At 39.1% G+C, this 18662-nt stretch overlaps 1 protein-coding gene across 11 annotated transcripts in view; it reads left to right on the top strand.

Annotated features, from left to right (window-relative positions):
- DMD (dystrophin) overlaps nucleotides 1–18662 on the top strand; it is a 2122534-nt gene that overhangs the window by 1009662 nt on the left and 1094210 nt on the right. For 10 of the 11 annotated variants that reach the window (XM_075132091.1, XM_048863664.2, XM_048863629.2 and 7 more), the window contains 3 exons: nucleotides 6557–6736; nucleotides 7689–7817; nucleotides 9517–9687. In XM_075132091.1, the coding sequence (XP_074988192.1) occupies nucleotides 6557–6736; nucleotides 7689–7817; nucleotides 9517–9687 (480 nt within the window). The remainder of the gene's footprint in view (nucleotides 1–6556; nucleotides 6737–7688; nucleotides 7818–9516; nucleotides 9688–18662) is intronic. The other variant, XM_048863693.2, reaches the window with a different exon arrangement.

Below are 18662 nucleotides of genomic sequence, written 5' to 3'. Positions count from 1 at the left end.
GGTTAATTATAGACACCTGAGTCCAATTAAGGGCAGCGTATAACCTTTAAAAACCTCTTCCAAATGGGAGAGAGGAGAGAGAAAAGGTGAGAAACAAGCTGGAGAAGGTTTGTGTGCAGCAAAAGGAAAAGACATCTCCTAGGTAAAGAGCTGTTTCCCTCTGTAAGGGAAACCTGGTGTTTATTTGTGTTTGGGGAACGGGGCCTTGGTTCCCAGCATAGCTGAGCCCAGAATAAGTTGGAAAGGGTGACCAGTGATTGGTAGCCAGCATAAGAAGAGGCACTCCTCCAGTGGGAATTAGGAAATACATTTTTATTTGTGTGTATGTATTTAAAGAAACCTCTGAGGTCAGCCCTATGGCCTATTCTGTAAACAAAACAACAACACAGAATTAAGTCTTTAAACTTATTTTATTGATCTCAAAGACAGAAAATATTTGCCAAGGTGTGTTAGGCACTGTGATTATTTCTAATTTATACTCATTACTATTATGCATTCTAATTAATGCACTGGCAGTCCAGTAATGATGGCACTAGGATTTTATAATTAAGAATTGAACCTTTGGAGCAAGATTGATTTACTCCTGCACTATTCAGCACTATTCTTCTCTATTGCAGTCCATTCAGTTTCAGTACCAGAGGTTATAAAGCAGAGGGATTGCCCAACCAGAAGTAGGATATGAAATTAAGTAAAGACAAATTTAATCTGAAATTTAAGAAAAAAAATCCTAAAACTGATATTTGACTGTAAAAGAGTCTCCTTAGGAAATAGTGAAAACCTGCTTAAGTCACATAAAACTAGACACAATATTCTGTACACAACAGTCTTGCCCTCTTCCAGGGAAGGGACAAGCTAGATCTCTTCTATTTTGTACAATTCTATTATAAAAAGTAACAAGTATAACTTACAACAGGAAAAAGAAAGATTTTTTGTTAGAAATAATTTTGTAACTAAAAGGATTAAACAGTTAAAAAAAAAAGTTGTAACAAGAGATTGTGGAATTGCTATCATGGAAGACACTGAAGTCTCTGGGACTTACCTAGCTTTTAGACAGATTTGTCTGATAAAAGATTTGATTGCTGTGGTATTGTGTTTTCAGAATGGAAATGCCAGATGGCATTAGCAAGAAAACTTCCATACCATATCCAACTGCTAGGGCATTAATGTAATATTTTAGCTTAGAGTATAGCAGTGAGTATAAATTAAATAGAAAAACACTGAATCACAGTGGCTAATGTAACTTGTAATATATTTTCTGTCAGTGAGACCAACAAAATAAAATGTGCTAAAAAAATTTGTGCCAAATGATTCATAGCCAAGGGCCAGAACACAGTCAAAATAATAGATGTGCTCTAAATAAATAAATTAATTTCCTGGACTGTTATAGTAAGAAGGATATCGTGTCAACGTCTGAGTCATACAGTGTTCCCACTTGCGAAAATTAAGCAACCTAACTTCCTTCTTTTATAGGGTTTCTGTGAGTTATTAAGATCACCTTGGGGATTTATATATCCAGCGTGAAATCATACAGAATCTTTCATCCATCATGTCTTGCTTGTGAAATTTTTAAAGCAAATATAATAATGACTGATGCAATTAAAATATTATCCTCAATACTATTTTAGTCACGGTCTTAGTGCTCTTGCAAAATGAACAAACACAGCTTAATTTGATGTATACTAGTACTACTACATCATTATAAAATATAATTGAAGAAGCCTAAACACCACATTTTCAAAGGAAGCCCTCACCATACGGTTTTGTGTTCAAGCTTTCCTTGCTCCTACTTAGCCTTTATTTATTTATTTATAAGAATGTCCACAAAATTGCTTTTTAAAGAAAATGTTAGAGAACATACAAAAGGATCAGAATGACGTTTGCTGAAGACCTGACACTATATATCTGCACATACACTTACACTCACAGACTATGTTAAAGGAATGTTATTTATGTTGTAAAGTTAAACCCTCAAAAGTTAGAAAATGCCAGACTTACGATTGTCTGCAAAAGCTTAATTCTGAACTATTGTGCATCCAACATGTAGACTTAATGTAGCAGAGGTCCTTGTTATACCAATAAAATAAAATCCAGCAGGATCCTATTAAAGGGGAAAAGGCAAAATGCCACATTTATGGTGAATACAGAAAGAATCATAGTAAGCAGTTAGTTATAGCTATAACATTCCATTCAATTTCATATTTATTCACACATTCGTTCATACACACACACACACACACAGGTTCTGCAAGGTTGTTATCATAGTTGCCAGCCTTAGAGTTGCTTGTGCCAAGCCACTGGCCAGGTGGCCTAGACATGAGGAGGGAGCAGGGTCTTGTCAGATACACATCTGATGCTCCTGGAAGTTGGTTTGCAGAATCAGACCCCAAAGTTCTCAGTTTCTAGGTTCCATATTTATAGGAATTTATTCCTATGCCAGTCTATGGGAGTTGCTTCATCATGCTGTTGCTGAATCAGTCAGCAGATGGCGCATTCCTGACGGCTCCATGTTGTTCTTCCGTTTTCCCATCCTTGAGGCTGTTGGGTGGATTCCAGTCTGCCCTCCGGGGTCATCTGGTTGTCTCCACTCTGCACATTCTTCGGCCGATCATACTGAACTCCTAGGCTGGCACCTCCCTGATCATTCATTTATTATCTACAGCAAGCATCCATCCAGATACATCCTCTATCTCTATTTTAATCACAATTGTTAACAAAGCAAGATAAATACAACAAAAGGGTGTATTCTGTGTGCTGTTTCTGTTGTTACAAAGTATTGCTTTGAGTCTCTCTCTGTGTGAGTAGTTGTTGTTACAAAGTATTGCTTTGAGAACAGACTCTGTTTTAGGATGTACTAACACAATTAGCAGCTTGCAAGTTTCACACAGAGCGGGAGAGAAACAGTAAAAACAAGAGACCAAAAACCAAGAGACCTCTTAATTAGTAATACCCTGGAATTTAAACTATGGGGAATCAAACTCATTTGTGATTTTAATACAGAACTTCTTTAATATGATCCAACATAACATCCTGTTGAAAAAAATGTATATGATTATGTACTTAATGTCTTTATCATAATACACAAGGTAACTGAATTAATGTTATCTGAGCAACTATAACTTGTTATTTCCTAACTTTGAGTGCTTGACTCTGCAATCTAAAAATGCATTCTTTTAACATAGTTTTGTGTGTAATTGTCATCGTGTTTCTTTAAGAAAAAAGACTAACAAATACTCATGTGACAGTGTAAACCCATTCTTATGAATCATCAACAGAGTTTGAACCATGAGCCTTCATCACCACAGCACTGACTGATATTACTTAAGCTACAGGACTAAGCACATTAGCTGGCAGTAGGAGAAGGTTGTTATTCCAGATGCTGGGCTGAGATGTGGGGTCTAGGGAGTGGTTGGGAGGAAGCCCAACATGGCCAGGCTGTCTTTATCTGCCTGAACAACTGGTATGTACTTCAATTATGGCACCACCAGTCATGGATTCAACCACTTTTTTTCTATATGTCTAAATTAATTTTGTGTTTAAGCATCCATAGCCAAATTGCACAGAGGGATGTAAATCCACTCAGAATTTGTCCCACATTTTGAAATATATTCTTCCATTCACTACTAAATGTTCAGAGAATGTAATAAATGAGTGCCAATTTGTTGACTGACAGTAGTCAGTGGCCAAAATTAGCAGATTTTGAAAGACGCTTGCTGAGTTTTAAGTAATATAAATATACCAAATGTTGCAAAGGGGTCATTATACGTGTATCTCAATCTCACTATATATATAAAATCTGTTAAAAGTACATCGATTTTTTTGCGCTAATGTAAAAAAATGCTAAAGTTGTCTGATTTATTACTGTGGAAAAATATACACAGAGTAACAGTGCATGGAGATGGGGGGAATTCTGAATTTCATATTTTAAAAAATGACTAGATAATTTTATTTATGTAGTAACTGAAGGAAGTAAATTTTCAGTGAAAGCCAAGTATATAAACATACTGAGGGTCCTGGCCTGTCCAGAATTTCTAATGAAATGTATAGGATGGAATTTTGGCCCCACTGAAATCAATGGGAGTTTTGCTGTTGATTTCAGTACAGTTGTGCAAGCTGTCTTATCTTACTCAGGGTCAGCATTTGGGAGCAGGTGTTGCTTAATTACCTTTGGTGGAATGAGCAGTCTGTTATTTCTTACAGTGGTTAACATATGAGATTGGTACTTTTTGTTATTGTCTGAGTTCCCAGAGCACAGGATGAACACTTGGTAACTGGAACAGCAGCTTTTTATATTTGAAGGGGAAAAATTGGTCGAGATCTCAGTATTTGAGAGAGAGAAAGAGAGATGACTCCAGCTCTGCTCAGCTTAGAAGCTCAACAGACTAGAGTTTGAGTCACAACTTGAAGGGCATATCTGACTTTGAACAGAAGTTTTAATTAGTGGAGATTTGACTTTATAGTGTAAAGATTATCTGCCTGCTTAAAAGTTAAATTGTGATTAGACAAAGCTTCTAGTTCCAGCTGGGATTGATGTTTATATATTATGGAGGTGATGGCCATCAAGATTGCCCTGAGTTTTTCATATATATAGAAAATTACAGTCATAAGTAATAATGAACATGTCTCAAAAGTTTCATTCAAAACGTGTTCAAACTCTGGATTGGCTGAACCATTCAGACAAAATAGAAACTGACCTGAGCCTTCACACAAAGCTGAAGTCAAGGAGTATTCTTTGTTTAAAATAAGTTGTGTATGTGCCTCCCCCCCCCCCCCCCACCTCCAAAAGGCAGAAGAGATCAAATAGTGCTGGAAAAGATTCTTTGCATTTCTTCCAGACTAACTGGAAGCTGGCAAAATCTCAAACCTCTTTTTCAAGTCCGATAGAACTGAAATTTAGAAAAGATTGTTCATATTCCTTTAATAGTCTTTAAATTCTGTCACATAACTTTCTTCCTCAATGCTTACATAATTTGGTAGAACATTTAAAACTGCTTATCCTTATCTGAAATGTAATTGTAAAAACTTATTTTTGAGGGAAAAAAATGGTATCAGATTATTAACTCAATGCAATGTATGCATCAAATAGCTGCTATGCAGTAAGTTAAAACCATCTGCTTAATGCACTTGGGGATGCTGTTGTACCAATGGGAGTAATTTTTCTCCTTACTTTCTATATTTGCCAAGCTTTGCTTTTACTGAAAACACATTAATATGAGCTTAATAATGTGGTGCAGATTGGCTGTAAATTTGGTTCTATGTCAATAAGGACATTGACTGGCCTTTTGGATGCAGGCAGTTTTGGTTGACAGGTTTGTGCCTGTCCGTCTCTTGATGGCCTGAGGCTCTGCTCCTTTGTGTATTTAGGTATTCATGAAAATTCCCCAGTTCCTGCTCTCTTATTGGTGACTGCTCATTATTGCTGCTGTCTTCTCCACTCCCTTTATTTTGTATGTCATTCCGAGCATTTTTTAACCATCTCACCATTTGGAGTTTTGCCATTTTGAGTTAGGTCTTTGTTCCCTAAACAGATAAAAGGTGCAGGCCTGCATTGTTTGAGCAGCAGCAACCAGCTTTGGGTCAGAAAGGAATTTTCCCTAATAACTGGTTAGCTGGGACAGTAAATTGAGCCATCTCCTGAGAATTCAGCAAATCCTAGGTGTGGCTACTGTTAGTGCTGTATTTCTGTTTGTCACTTCATACTAGTTTACATAGGGCTTATATTTGGGGGTTTTCCCTTGCTGACCTTCTTGCATCTTTATTGCAAATTTTAGTCAGAGTAAAAGATTGGGAAATCTTGCATATCATTTTAAATCTAAGCACATAACAGGAATGAGAGGGCCAATGACCTGTTGGGAGGCTGGGCTGTACCCCTATGTGCATATTTAGGACATCCCAGGTTTGATCTTCATTCTTACTGTGAAAAATGGGCCATTTGGGGAATTTTAGTCTGCAGATAGGACTAAGAGGCCAGGGTTACAGCTGAAAAAGACTGCATTGGATGCTGGGGGTGGGAAGGTTCCCACAGTATTTAAAACTAATAATATTGCTATTCCTTTAGGGTTGTGATACTGTCATGACAAAATACTGAAATTTTCAGTTTAGTTATCCTATAATGTTGATTTGCATGGTGTTTTAATAGATAATGTTTTCTTATTTAAAAATTAGCTTTTAGGCTTTTGTCTTAAATAATAAAACTTCTGAACATCATAAAAGTTGAACATCTTCCATGATACATTAGAACTATGTACTGTAATGGCAAGTAATACACACTCTTTGAAATTAAGGTATTGGTCAAAAGCTACTCTGAGGATATGAGACATCCTTAAAATGTCTTTAGAGCTGGAAGAGTATTTAATTTTCGACTATTCTGCAGAGTAATAGCATAATAGCGAAACTGTGAAGTTGTTGGGTTTTTTTCCCTATTAGTATCCTGTTTTAACATTTTGCGTTGTACGATCATAATGTGGAGACAAATATAATTTTTGATTTCTTGAGGTGTTCTATTTCCAGACGGCTGCTCATATTTACAAAGTAATCATCCTGGGTACACTTTCCACAGGCAACACAGAAGGAGATTGAAAAACGCCAGCTCCATCTAAAGAGCATCAGTGATCTAGGAGAGGGTTTGAGGACGGTGCTTAAGGAAAAAGAAGGTCTAGTGGATGATAAGCTCAGCCTCCTGAAAAGTAACTGGATAGCAGTAACTTCACGAGCTGAGGAGTGGTTCAACCTATTATTGGTAAGAAAAGAAGTATTTGTGCTTCTAGTTCACCAAACCATACTAAACCTAAGTATATGATAGGCGTGGATGCCAATCTTATGGGCTCAACTCCATTACATTGCACTTTTAGGTCCCGTTAGAAGACATGTATAGATGTGTGCATTGTCTCCAGATTCTCTGTCGATATGTCCACTGAACTCAGTGGTGTTTGTGGGTTGTAAACAAAGAATTTTGATGGTTGTATGTGTGCAGAGTAACAAATATATAGACACCCACTGCTGGCATCTCTTCTTTTCTGCCTCACCAAGGGTCTGGGCTGTGCCCTGCTGTTGAGTCAGCGAGGCAAACAGGCAGTATTGGGAAGAGGAAGTAGCTTAGGGAACTGGTCAACTCTTGTTGTAGCTCTCTGCACTATGCCAGATTCGGGAGTAGGTTAAAAATCTTAAATTCAGCTGGGAAATGTCATTTCCTCACACAGATAATAGGGATGAGTGTGTGTGAGAGAGAGAGATGCCGGGTTTTAGAAGCTGTATTTGTATGACTTTAGGGATTGATAAAAAAATGAGACAATGATCCAAATTTTCCAAAAGAAAGCATTTTAAAATTCTTCCTTAGTCAAAATGAGGAATTTTAAATAGCCATTCAGTTTGCTTTCGAAGAGGCTGGGGACTAAATTCACTCATGTAGGTGCAATAACCAGAGATTTTAGTCCAAGTCAAATTGAAAAACCCACTTTTACCCTAAATATGTCACTAGTGTGCTACTGTGATACATAGAAATATTTACGTACTGCCAATGGATATAAACACACATACATATATTTGAGAGAGAGAGAGCTACTGGAAAAAAGTAATTAATTTCAGCTTTATAATGTATGTAATGTTTGCCACAGTTTGCATAATCATGGCTTTCTTTAATTTCAGGTCTGATTTTTTTTTAATATATGCTACTTACCGTTTTCCACACACAGGAATATCAAAAGCAAATGGAGATGTTTGATCAGAATGTAGCTAACATCACAACCTGGATGTATCGTGCTGAAATATTATTGGATGAATCTGAAAAACAAAAATCTTCGCAAAAAGAGGAAGTTCTTAAGGTAACACATGCAGTTTTCTGGAAAGTATTTATTATATTATTCTAAAAAAACTACATACATTAAGCTTTTTACCCTAGAGGTTTTACAGCACATCATGAAAGATAGTTGAAACATTATTTTTCTCTTGACAAAACTATCCTCCAACAGCTTATAAATTGCTTAATAATATCATAATGAATAGCAAAAGTAAGCCCTGCAGTTGAAAAAATGAAATATGTTATTTTAAGGCTTGGGGACTTCATAGTGAGCAGAACACTTATTCTTAAGCCTATCTCTGCTGAAAACTATTACCTCAAATGCATCTGTTTAAAAAAGAAAATTTGTTATCTCTGTGCTTCTTTTCCTCTCTGTTCCTTCTTTTGTGAATCATTGTGTGCTTGCTATTCATATCATATTAATATTTTAGCTTACCAAACACTGATTGCACTGGAACATACAACTGAGAATAATCCTAGCTGAAGTGGCTTATTTATAGAAGGGATATTTTGTAGCAGATACAATGCATGTACAGGTCCCCATTGCAAACAACAAATCTGCCCTCAGATCCAGGGCAGGATTTAGCACTACGATATCATCAGATCCAATTTATTAAAAATTGACTGCACTGTAAAGCATATGAGGCTCAGAGTTTTCATGCAGTCTAAGACTTTTTTTTCATACTTGAGGCTGTATTCTGCCTTGAGTTATGCTCTGTATTGATTGTTGTCCCCTGAATGAATTTGTGTGACATTTAGTCACCTGGACTTGACCGTGCTTTGACAACATGGTCAGTACATGCTAATTGAGGAACAGTTTGCAGAATCTAAATGGACTGTCTTGCTGACACTAGCATGCTACAATTTGCTAAAGGGAAACTTCACAAATTTCAAGGCAGCCGTAATTTTCAAACCAACATTTATTCAGAGAATAAATCAATGCCTCATAACATTGATCTTAGCAGGGCAGTCTTTTTAATAGGATGAGCAATTTTGCCAATGTAAGGTATAAAGTACAATTATCCTTTCCATCAATAGAGGCATAACCTCCTATTACACAAAGTCATTTCTTATAGACAATGCAATGCAAATCCTAAAGCCCAATTATGTTTCAAATCGCCAGTGTTTTAGCCTACACTTACATACTTTTGCCTGTTTTGGGCAATACCTTCAAGATTCCAATAGCAGAAGCAGGTGATTTTGCTCATCTTCTCCTTTCTGGGCATTTAACATAGCATTTTTCTCATCATGAGCAATAGTGCTGGAGCACTACAGCATGAATGGAACTATTTTACAGCATGAGAATTAGCAATGCTACATGGTGGTGTAGACTGCCCCGTTGTTATTGAATACCTCCCTGTAGTCAAGAACATATATGGTCAAAAATAATTAATCTATGTACCCATGGTTCAAAATCATAAATCGGAGTTTACCAAAACTAACAGCCTGTCTAGAGAAAAGCTGGAAATATGTTCTCCATCATCTTCCAATAAGTGCTACTGTAGATCATTAATAAAGTGGATACATACATCCTCTCTAAACTTGAGGGCTACACGATCAGGATAGATTAGCTATCCGGAGCTCCCCAATTACATGTGAATGCTCACACAGTTATCTAAATTTGCTTTTTGGTTTTGCTTCCTATTATTTGCACACTGTTTCTCTCACTCTATCTTTGCATTTATTACTAACTTCAAGCCCTGTCTCTTGCTCATGGACTGTAGCGCTTAAAGGCTGAGCTGAATGATATGCATCCAAAGGTGGACTCTGTGCGTGACCAGGCAGTAGACTTGATGACAAACCGTGGAGATCACTGCAGGAAAGTAATAGAGCCTAAAGTGTCAGAGCTCAACCAGCGATTTTCAGCCATATCACAAAGAATTAAGAGTGGAAAGGTAGGAGGAACTGCTCCCATGTGGAGACGCATGCTAAGTGGTGCTTTACGAAAGGTGCATGATCCTACATAGGGGGAACCACATTCCCCCCCAAACACATTTTTCAAAGGAACAATAAAAAGATACATAATTAAAATGTAAATATTAAGAATGTGGGAAGGAAAGTGAGTTGGGGTGTGTGTTTGTTTGGTGTGGGGATGGGGGTGGAGGAGGAGTTTCTCATGTTTATTCTGTTACCATTTCATGGATAAGTATTTTCATGAGCTTGTAACTCATATTTTAAAATGTATTAAAGAATTAAACAAAGCACACAAGGTATCTACTGAGGAACAAAGTTTATTAAACACAGAGAGACATCTTCTGCCTTTTTAAATTATAAGGAGTGAAAACTTGGCCTCACTTCAGTGAGGTTAGAATTTCACCCTGGAGTGCAAATTAGTAGTTATAGACTATAGCAGTGGAATAATTATTTCTTAAGCATATAGATCACCATTGGAACTCCTATGACTTTTGGTCTTCCCACAACTTAAAATGACCTTTCTCTTCGTGTGATTTTTTCAGTTACATTTATCCAGTCTTTTTCTTTCAAACTCTGACTCAACAAAGTTATTTATATTTTCAGCAACTTCACTTGGACTACTCATCCGCTTAAAGTTAGGTGCTGGTTTAAGTACTTTGCTGAATGTGGGCTTAATGTGGAAGAGGTAATTTTTAGTCACATTTTGGCCGGGTATGTGTGGTGTGGAAACAGGGCCGGCTCCAGGCACTAGGTTTCCAAGGAGGTACTTGGGCGGCATTCAGAATGGGGCAGCAGTCCGTGTCCCGCAGTGCAATTCGGTGGCAGCTCTGCCGCTCTTCCTGCAGCGGTGGCTTTTGGGGCGGCAGCTCCGCCGCTCTTGCGGCGGTGGCAATTCAGCGGTGACTGCTCGGGTGGCAAAATTGGTAGAGCCGTCCCTGTGTGGAACATGGCTCAAAAATTACCTAATCCACATTAAGAAAAGGAGGACTTGTGGCACCTTAGAGACTAACCAATTTATTTGAGCATAAGCTTTCGTGAGCTACAGCTCACTTCATCGGATGCATACTGTGGAAAGTGCAAGAAGATCTTATTATATACACACAAAGCATGAAAAAATACCTCCTCCCACCCCACCCTGGTAATAGCTTATCTAAAGTGATCATTCTCCTTACAATGTGTATGATAATCAAGTTGGGCCATTTCCAGCACAAATCCAGGTTTTCTCTCCCTCCTCCCCCCCCCCCCCCCCCCCCCCCCCCCCCCACACACACACACACAATCTCACTCTCCTGCTGGTAATAGCCCATCCAAAGTGACCACTCTCCTTACATTGTGTATGATAATCAGGTGGGCCATTTCCAGAACAATCCAGGGTTTAACAAGAACGTCTGGCGGGGGGGGTGGGGGGGGGGGGGGGGGGATAGGAAAAAACAAGGGGAAATAGGCTACCTTGCATAATGACTAAGCCACTCCCAGTCTCTATTCAAGCCTAAGTTGATTGTATCCAATTTGCAAATGAATTCCAATTCAGCAGTTCTCGCTGGAGTCTGGATTTGAAGTTTTTTTTGTTGTAAAATAGCGACTTTCATGTCTGTAATCGCGTGACCAGAGAGATTGAAGTGTTCTCCGCCTGGTTTATGAATGTTATAATTCTTGACATCTGATTTGTGTCCATTTATTCTTTTACGTAGAGACTGTCCAGTTTGACCAATGTACATGGCAGAGGGGCATTGCTGGCACATGATGGCATATATCACATTGGTGGATGTGCAGGTGAATGAGCCTCTGATAGTGTGGCTGATGTTATTAGGCCCTGTGATGGTGTCCCCTGAATAGATATGTGGGCACAGTTGGCAACCGGCTTTGTTGCAAGGATAGGTTCCTGGGTTAGTGGTTCTGTTGTGTGGTATGTGGTTGCTGGTGAGTATTTGCTTCAGGTTGGGGGGCTGTCTGTAGGCAAGGACTGGCCTGTCTCCCAAGATTTGTGAGAGTGCTGGGTCATCCTTCAGGATAGGTTGTAGATCCTTAAGAATGCGTTGGAGGGGTTTTAGTTGGGGGCTGAAGGTGACGGCTAGTGGCGTTCTGTTATTTTCTTTGTTAGGCCTGTCCTGTAGTAGGTGACTTCTGGGAACTCTTCTGGCTCCATCAATCTGTTTCTTCACTTCCGCAGGTGGGTATTGTAAGAATGCTTGATAGAGATCTTGTAGGTGTCTGTCTCTGTCTGAGGGGTTGGAGCAAATGCGGTTGTATCGCAGAGCTTGGCTGTAGACGATGGATTGTGTGGTGTGGTCAGGGTGAAAGCTGGAGGCATGTAGGTAGGCATAGCGGTCAGTAGGTTTCCGGTATAGGGTAGTGTTTATGTCACCATTGTTTATTAGCACTGTAGTGTCCAGGAAGTGGATCTCTTGTGTGGACTGGACCAGGCTGAGGTTGATGGTGGGATGGAAATTGTTGAAATCATGGTGGAATTCCTCAAGGGCTTCTTTTCCATGGGTCCAGATGATGAAGATGTCATCAATATAGCGCAAGTAGAGTAGGGGCGTTAGGGGACGAGAGCTGAGGAAGCGTTGTTCTAAATCAGCCATAAAAATGTTGGCATACTGTGGGGCCATTACTAGCAGGAGGGTGAGTTTGTGTGTGTGTGTGTGGGGGGGGGGGGGGTGAGAAAACCTGGATTTGTGCTGGAAATGGCCCAACTTGATTATCATACACACTGTAAGGAGAGTGATCACTTTAGATAAGCTATTGCCAGCAGGAGAGTGGGGTGGGAGGAGGTATTTTTTCATGCTTTGTGTGTATATAATAAGATCTTCTGCACTTTCCACAGTATGCATCCGATAAAGTGAGCTTATGCTTATGCTCAAATAAATTGGTTAGTCTCTAAGGTGCCACAAGTCCTCCTTTTCTTAATGTGGATTACGTAATTTTTGAGCCATGTTCCACACAGGGACGGCTCTACCAATTTTGCCACCCGAGCAGTGGCAAGGAATAGATGGAACCTTCTCTCCTCCCCGAAACCCGAATGAACCATTTTTGTAGCTGCTCCACCGTGTCAGGAAACATGTTCTGGCTGAGCTTAGACTTGCTACAGTTTATTCCTCCCATGTGGAAGAACCAAGAGGGAGTTTGTAATTCTGAGTCACAATCTTCCTCCCACGCTGCAATGATCTGCTGCCCCTTGCTCCAGGCAAATTGGATAAACATTATCTATTCCTTTGGTATTAAACAAAAAAAGCAAAACAAAAACTTGCAGTTTTAACAATAAGCTATATACATGTGAGTTTTTTGTAAGACTGTTTTAAATATGTACCTGCATTAAGGCAGAGGATTAATTTTAATTGTTAATATATCATCATAGTTCAGTACCACAGAGCTGCTTGGTACAGAGTTGTTTAAATTCATCTTTGATTAAAACTATTATGCTATAGGATTTTTACCTCTTTAGTTTATAATCATGTTTGCTTTTTGGATGATTTAAAGTGGATTTAAAGTCATTAAGGCCTGCAGGCATTTTAAGTAATGGGGCTTAGGAAAGGGAGAGAGATTTTAAAAATCTGATGGTGGTTAGGACACTATATAAATACAGTACTATTATATTACCAATGGGCTAAACTGTTTTTTTATCTGGGGAAAAAATAAAGCACAAAACAATTAAAGAAAGTTAAAGTCCTCGCTCTAGTGAAAAATTAATATAAAATAACAATCAAGGAGTTTATCATTCATAGTTTTACTCTCATCTCAGAAGCCCCACTGGGAGCATGGAATTTTTCCCCTGGCTGAAAGGACTGTGGGGCTTGCTGCCAAACATGAGAGATTCCTGGGAATCCACAAAGATCTGCTGTAGGGTAGGGCTTATTGTTACCAAGGTCTGGTGCCTCTGCACTGGTCCAGTACCAGTGGCTTCCTGGAAACCAGACTTTATTGCTGTCATGTTATCATGGACCTCCAAACACCACAGGGAGGGTTTTGTGATATCCAAGGGAGGAGAAACAATTGCACAGAGGAGGACCCAGGGTCATTTCCACATGGAAGGGGAGAGATCCAGACAAGATTGGCCCCTCCATGTTCAAGTGAAAGGGAGATGATCTGGGACAAATTCTGTTTTAAGTTCTCATCAGTGACCCCCCCCTTGACATCACTGGACCCCTAACCCTGTATCCCAGATCTGAATTTAGCCTTATATCTTGAATGAGTGTCAGAAATATAAGAGAAGGAGAATGCCCTTGCATTCAAAAATAATTCTGTATTGAGATAGGATATACTGTGTCTACCCAAGGTATGTTAACCTGAGATTTTGTGGAATGATCTATCCCCTGCTTTATACAAAAGTCTACATTGCTATATCTCTCTTCCACATTTTGTCTTCATCTTTATACCATAGAATAATTGACTGTGAATTAAAGGATGCTTTGTTTTTCATTGAGTCTTCCTGGTAATAAAATATAGAGGTTTTCATTTTGTAATATAATAGATTTTTGTGACTTTTTCTTGAATATTAAGTACAGTGCATACCTCTTTGGAAAGCAATTGCTGAAGTATAGAACTTATGGGTCAACATAGCCTTAGCTGTTGCGAAGTATTTGGGTCTGCATATGGTGACAGAATAGAACCTCACAGTGCCACACTAGAGAGATCTCTTGAGGCAATGGATCAGCAGTACCCTCTGAGTTCTCTTATAAACACAAAATGGAGGAAATTAATTGACAGCACCTGTATTTACCAGGGACTGCATCCATGTCAACAGCACCTGATGATATCAAAGGCAGCTAAGAAATCTAACAGAATCAGCAGGGGCATTTCTTCTTCATCCATCCTAGTGGGAGACCAATGACAAATGTAACCAACATATTCATTGTGCCATACCGAGGTTTATTATAGTTTGCTGTTGAAAATGGAAGTCACTGGTCATAAGAAAAGATGCATTACCATGAAAAAAAATATGAAATAATGCAGAGTTGGTTTCCCTTGGTGTTTGATTCCTTGAGAACTTTAAATGTAGTAATTATGGCATATTAAAGTGTGCTCTTTACTATTCTGTTTTGTCTTTCACAAGAAGTTATTGAGTCACATATTGAAGAATCAAGAAATTAACAGTAACTTTCAGTTTGCATCTTGCAATTCAGGACTTTTATGACAGTGTTAGCTCACAAAACATCTTAAATATAAAATCTATGGAAAAATGTTTCTGGGCTTCTCAAAATTGCTGTAGTTTGTTTTATAGCTTCCTGTTTTAGGAATTAATAATGAAGTCTCCCTTTGATATTAGGAGGCAGAGATTTGTTCAGAATTCATGAGAGTTGAGTTCATGGCTTCCTCACAGATCAATAGGAGACTAGACCCCAAAGCTATTTGAACATGATACTCTATTGCAGGCTGCGGGGGGGGGGGGAGGGGAGGGGAAATCAAAACATACCTCATTTCAACAAGTGCTAATAATTTCCTGGTTTTATTATTTCTGTAGTCAATCATACATTTTTATCTGAGTGATTTCCAATTATGTCACTCTTCAAAGATGTGTAAAAGTTATTTCATAGTCTTCCCTGACCAAGAACACAATTGTTGTCAGTATGTTAGCTTGTTTGACCTAACTACATCTTTCCTTTGCTGTACTACACAACAGCAAATGTGTGTACTTTTTCAAAAATACATTTACTTTCCCATCGGTAATTGTGAACATTATGAATTTAAAGGAAATGAATCATAACTGCTGTGTGTGGATATATAGCAAAATAAGTTCAACATAAGGTTATGCCACTGAGTCAAAAAAAGTTCTGTTGATACATACTGCACAGCTGTACCATAAGGTGCATGTTGAATACATAGAGAAAATGTTGTAACATACTAATAAGCAATGCTAAAGTTTATAACTGCTTTCAGAATGCTGGTATAATCAGTATTTTTTCCTATCCCTACTATACTGGTCAACATCATCCTGAGCTTAAGAGGAGACTCTAAATGGCCTAGTAAAAAGTAGGTCCAACTTCTAATCACTTTTTTTTCATTTTGGTCATTATGGTACAAGTGTTATTGGGCTGATAGGAAATATTTACATCTTTATTGAAATACTAAAGGACCTATTCTAAAAAATGTGTTCATCTTCCTCCAAATGTAGACTTGTTCTCTTCAGTATGGGATCAAGTGCTTTTTTCTGGCTGAGCACTTAATTTCTGAAGTAATGGGGATTCCCCACTTTGTTTGGAAAGCTATTTTACAATCAACTTGACCTCACTGTTTCCTGTTAACCTGCATTTTCCTGTGCTCATTTTTATCCAATTACTCCTGCTTACAAACGAAACCATTCCTCTTCAGCCTTGATGTTTGTACCATTCACATACTTGTGTCACATAAGTAGTCACATAAACCTAGACATATTTATTTTGTGTAATCTTGCCTTATAAGTCAATGTAATACATCAGTTATTTCTGTAATTTTTCTCTGAGTTACCTCCAGTTAGTCAACATCTTTCTCATAGTGAGATCCACATGCCTGCATGCAGTCTCACTACTGTTCTAAAAGGGAACTGTCATCTTATTATTTATACTAGAGTAGATTTTAGAGGCCCCAAAGAAGATCAGGTACCCATTGTGCTAGGTGCCATACAGTCTCACAGAGACAGACCCTGCCATGAAAAGCTTACAATGTAAATAGACAAAGACATAAGAAAATAAGAACAGACAAAAAGTGTGAGGGTAACAGAGGCACAGGTGGGTGATATGTCTTGCCTATGGTCCCACAGCAGGTCAGTGGCAGAGTTAGGATTTAGAGCTCAGTTGTCTTGGGCCTCAGTCTAGTGCCCTATCCACTGGACCATGATGCCTCTCTAACTTGGCTAATCCATGACAAGACATTTCTGTTTGTGCAGTAGAAAACAAAATTGACTTTTTATGTCCTATGACGGAATACTCACATGAGTTTCTCACAGAGTCATATGCTAAGTAACCAAATCCTAAATTCAGGGAGCTGTTTATTTTTTTGATGGTGTGACAGGGTCAGGCCAGATGGCTACAAGAAAGTGACAGAAGGCAGATATATTAGCCCCAGATTAAGTAGGTCCCTTTTCCCTGGGTAAGGTAACAGGGAAGATTCCAGAACACTCAGGAACTTTCTGGAAACAATTAAGGCAGACAGGCTGATTAGAACACCTGCAGCCAATCAAAAAGCTGCTAGAATCAATTAAGGCAGGCTAATCAGGGCACCTGGGTTTAAAAAAAGGAGTTCACCTCAGTTTGTGGTGCGTGCAAGAGGCGCAAGAAGCTGAGAGTGAGAAGGCGTACTACTAGAAGACTGAGAAACACAAGCATTATCAGACATCAGGAGGAAGGTCCTGTGGTGAGAATAAAGAAGGTGTTGGGAGGAGGCCATGGGGAAGTAGCCCAGGGAGTTGTAGCTGTCACGCAGCTGTTACAAGAGCCACTGTAGACAGCTACAATCCACAGGGCCCTGGGCTGGAACTCGGAGTAGAGGGCGGGCCCGGGTTCCCCTCATCCCCCCAACTCCCTACTTGATCCCGGAGGAGTTGACCTGGACTGTGGGTTCCACCAGAGGGGAAGGTCTCTGGCCTGTTCCCCGATCCACTAGGTGGATCAGCAGAGACTGCAGGGATTGTTTTTCTTCCTTTCCCCATGCTGACCAGTGATGAGGCTAAGTGAGTGAACGGCAGATTTGAGCCACGAAAGTTGCTAAACTGAGGACTGCCATGAACCTCTGAGGTGAGAAAATCTGCCAATAAGCGTAGGACCTACCAGGGCAGAGGAGGAACTTTGTCACAGTGGGTTTTTGTTTGTGTGTAAAATTGTTGTTGGAAGCCAGATAGATTAGTCCTCAAGCCCCTCCCATGGAGAAGCTTTTCAGGGTATTTGACACTGAGTAATCCCCCTCTCCCCATATTTAATAAAGCTCTGTGTTCAGTCCTACATGAAATTGACTCTTTCTGTGATTCTTTACCATTGTTACATGACATGGTTTCAGAAGATGACTCACTTTAAAGCAGCCTAAATGGAAGGAAAATCAAATGCTAAAGTTCAAATTACTACAAGACTTTCCATTTGATAGACCCAGTGAATGCTCTGAATAGAAGGTACACTGAACCTGAGTCCAAACAGCAGAAAAAAACCCACACACCTGAACACAGAGAGTGGCAAACTACAGGTCATCTCATCAACCAATGCAGTAGCAAACAGAGCAAGAAATATTTATACATTATTTACCTTTGCTAAGGAAGGAATAATTATTTCTGATTATTTATGAGAATGATATTGCAATCTCACAGTCCTTCCAGGATGACACATTGAAAAGAATACATGTGTATACCAGGGTCTCACCAAATGCTGGTAATTCAGCCTCCCTCTCAGCATGGTGGTCTAGCTTAGAACATCATCTAAAATGCAAGGTGAAATTGTGCGAGTCATGCAGAAAGGCCAGAAGGACTCCACTCAAAGAATCTCTCTTACCCACAAGCCCAAAAGGTAATCCACACCCCCAAAAGTTGCACTGCAGGGATCTCATTGCAACAGATAGAAAAAAAAGATCTGAGAACATTGCTGAATGGGGCATAGTATGATGTTGCTAAATAGGGGCATAACATTAAAAAAATAGTTCATTGCATTATTATTCTATCACGTGAGATGTCTTAATGCTGTGACAATTGCACAGAACATTTCTACAGATTGAGTAAATGACTTTAAAGTAATTATCTTATTATATAGTTCACTGTCCTTGATTAAAGGAACTGACTTTAGTGGGGGCTAGACACCCACAACTCCAACTGAAATTAGTAAGGCAGCATAATCCACTAGATAGTGCACAGAGCTAGGAGTCAAAACTCTGGTGTTCTACTCCTGGGTCTGCCACTGACCTGCTCTGTGAACTAGGACATATGACCTTACCCCTCAGTTTCCCCATTTGTGAAATGGAGATAATGATACTTTCCTTTATGAAGTTTTTTGAGATTCATGGA

The sequence above is a fragment of the Caretta caretta genome, chromosome 1, assembly GCF_965140235.1.
Source record: "Caretta caretta isolate rCarCar2 chromosome 1, rCarCar1.hap1, whole genome shotgun sequence".
NCBI classification, from domain to species: Eukaryota; Metazoa; Chordata; order Testudines; family Cheloniidae; genus Caretta; species Caretta caretta.
The sequence above is the reverse complement of the archived record's forward strand: the minus strand, read 5'-3'. Positions and strand labels throughout refer to the sequence as shown.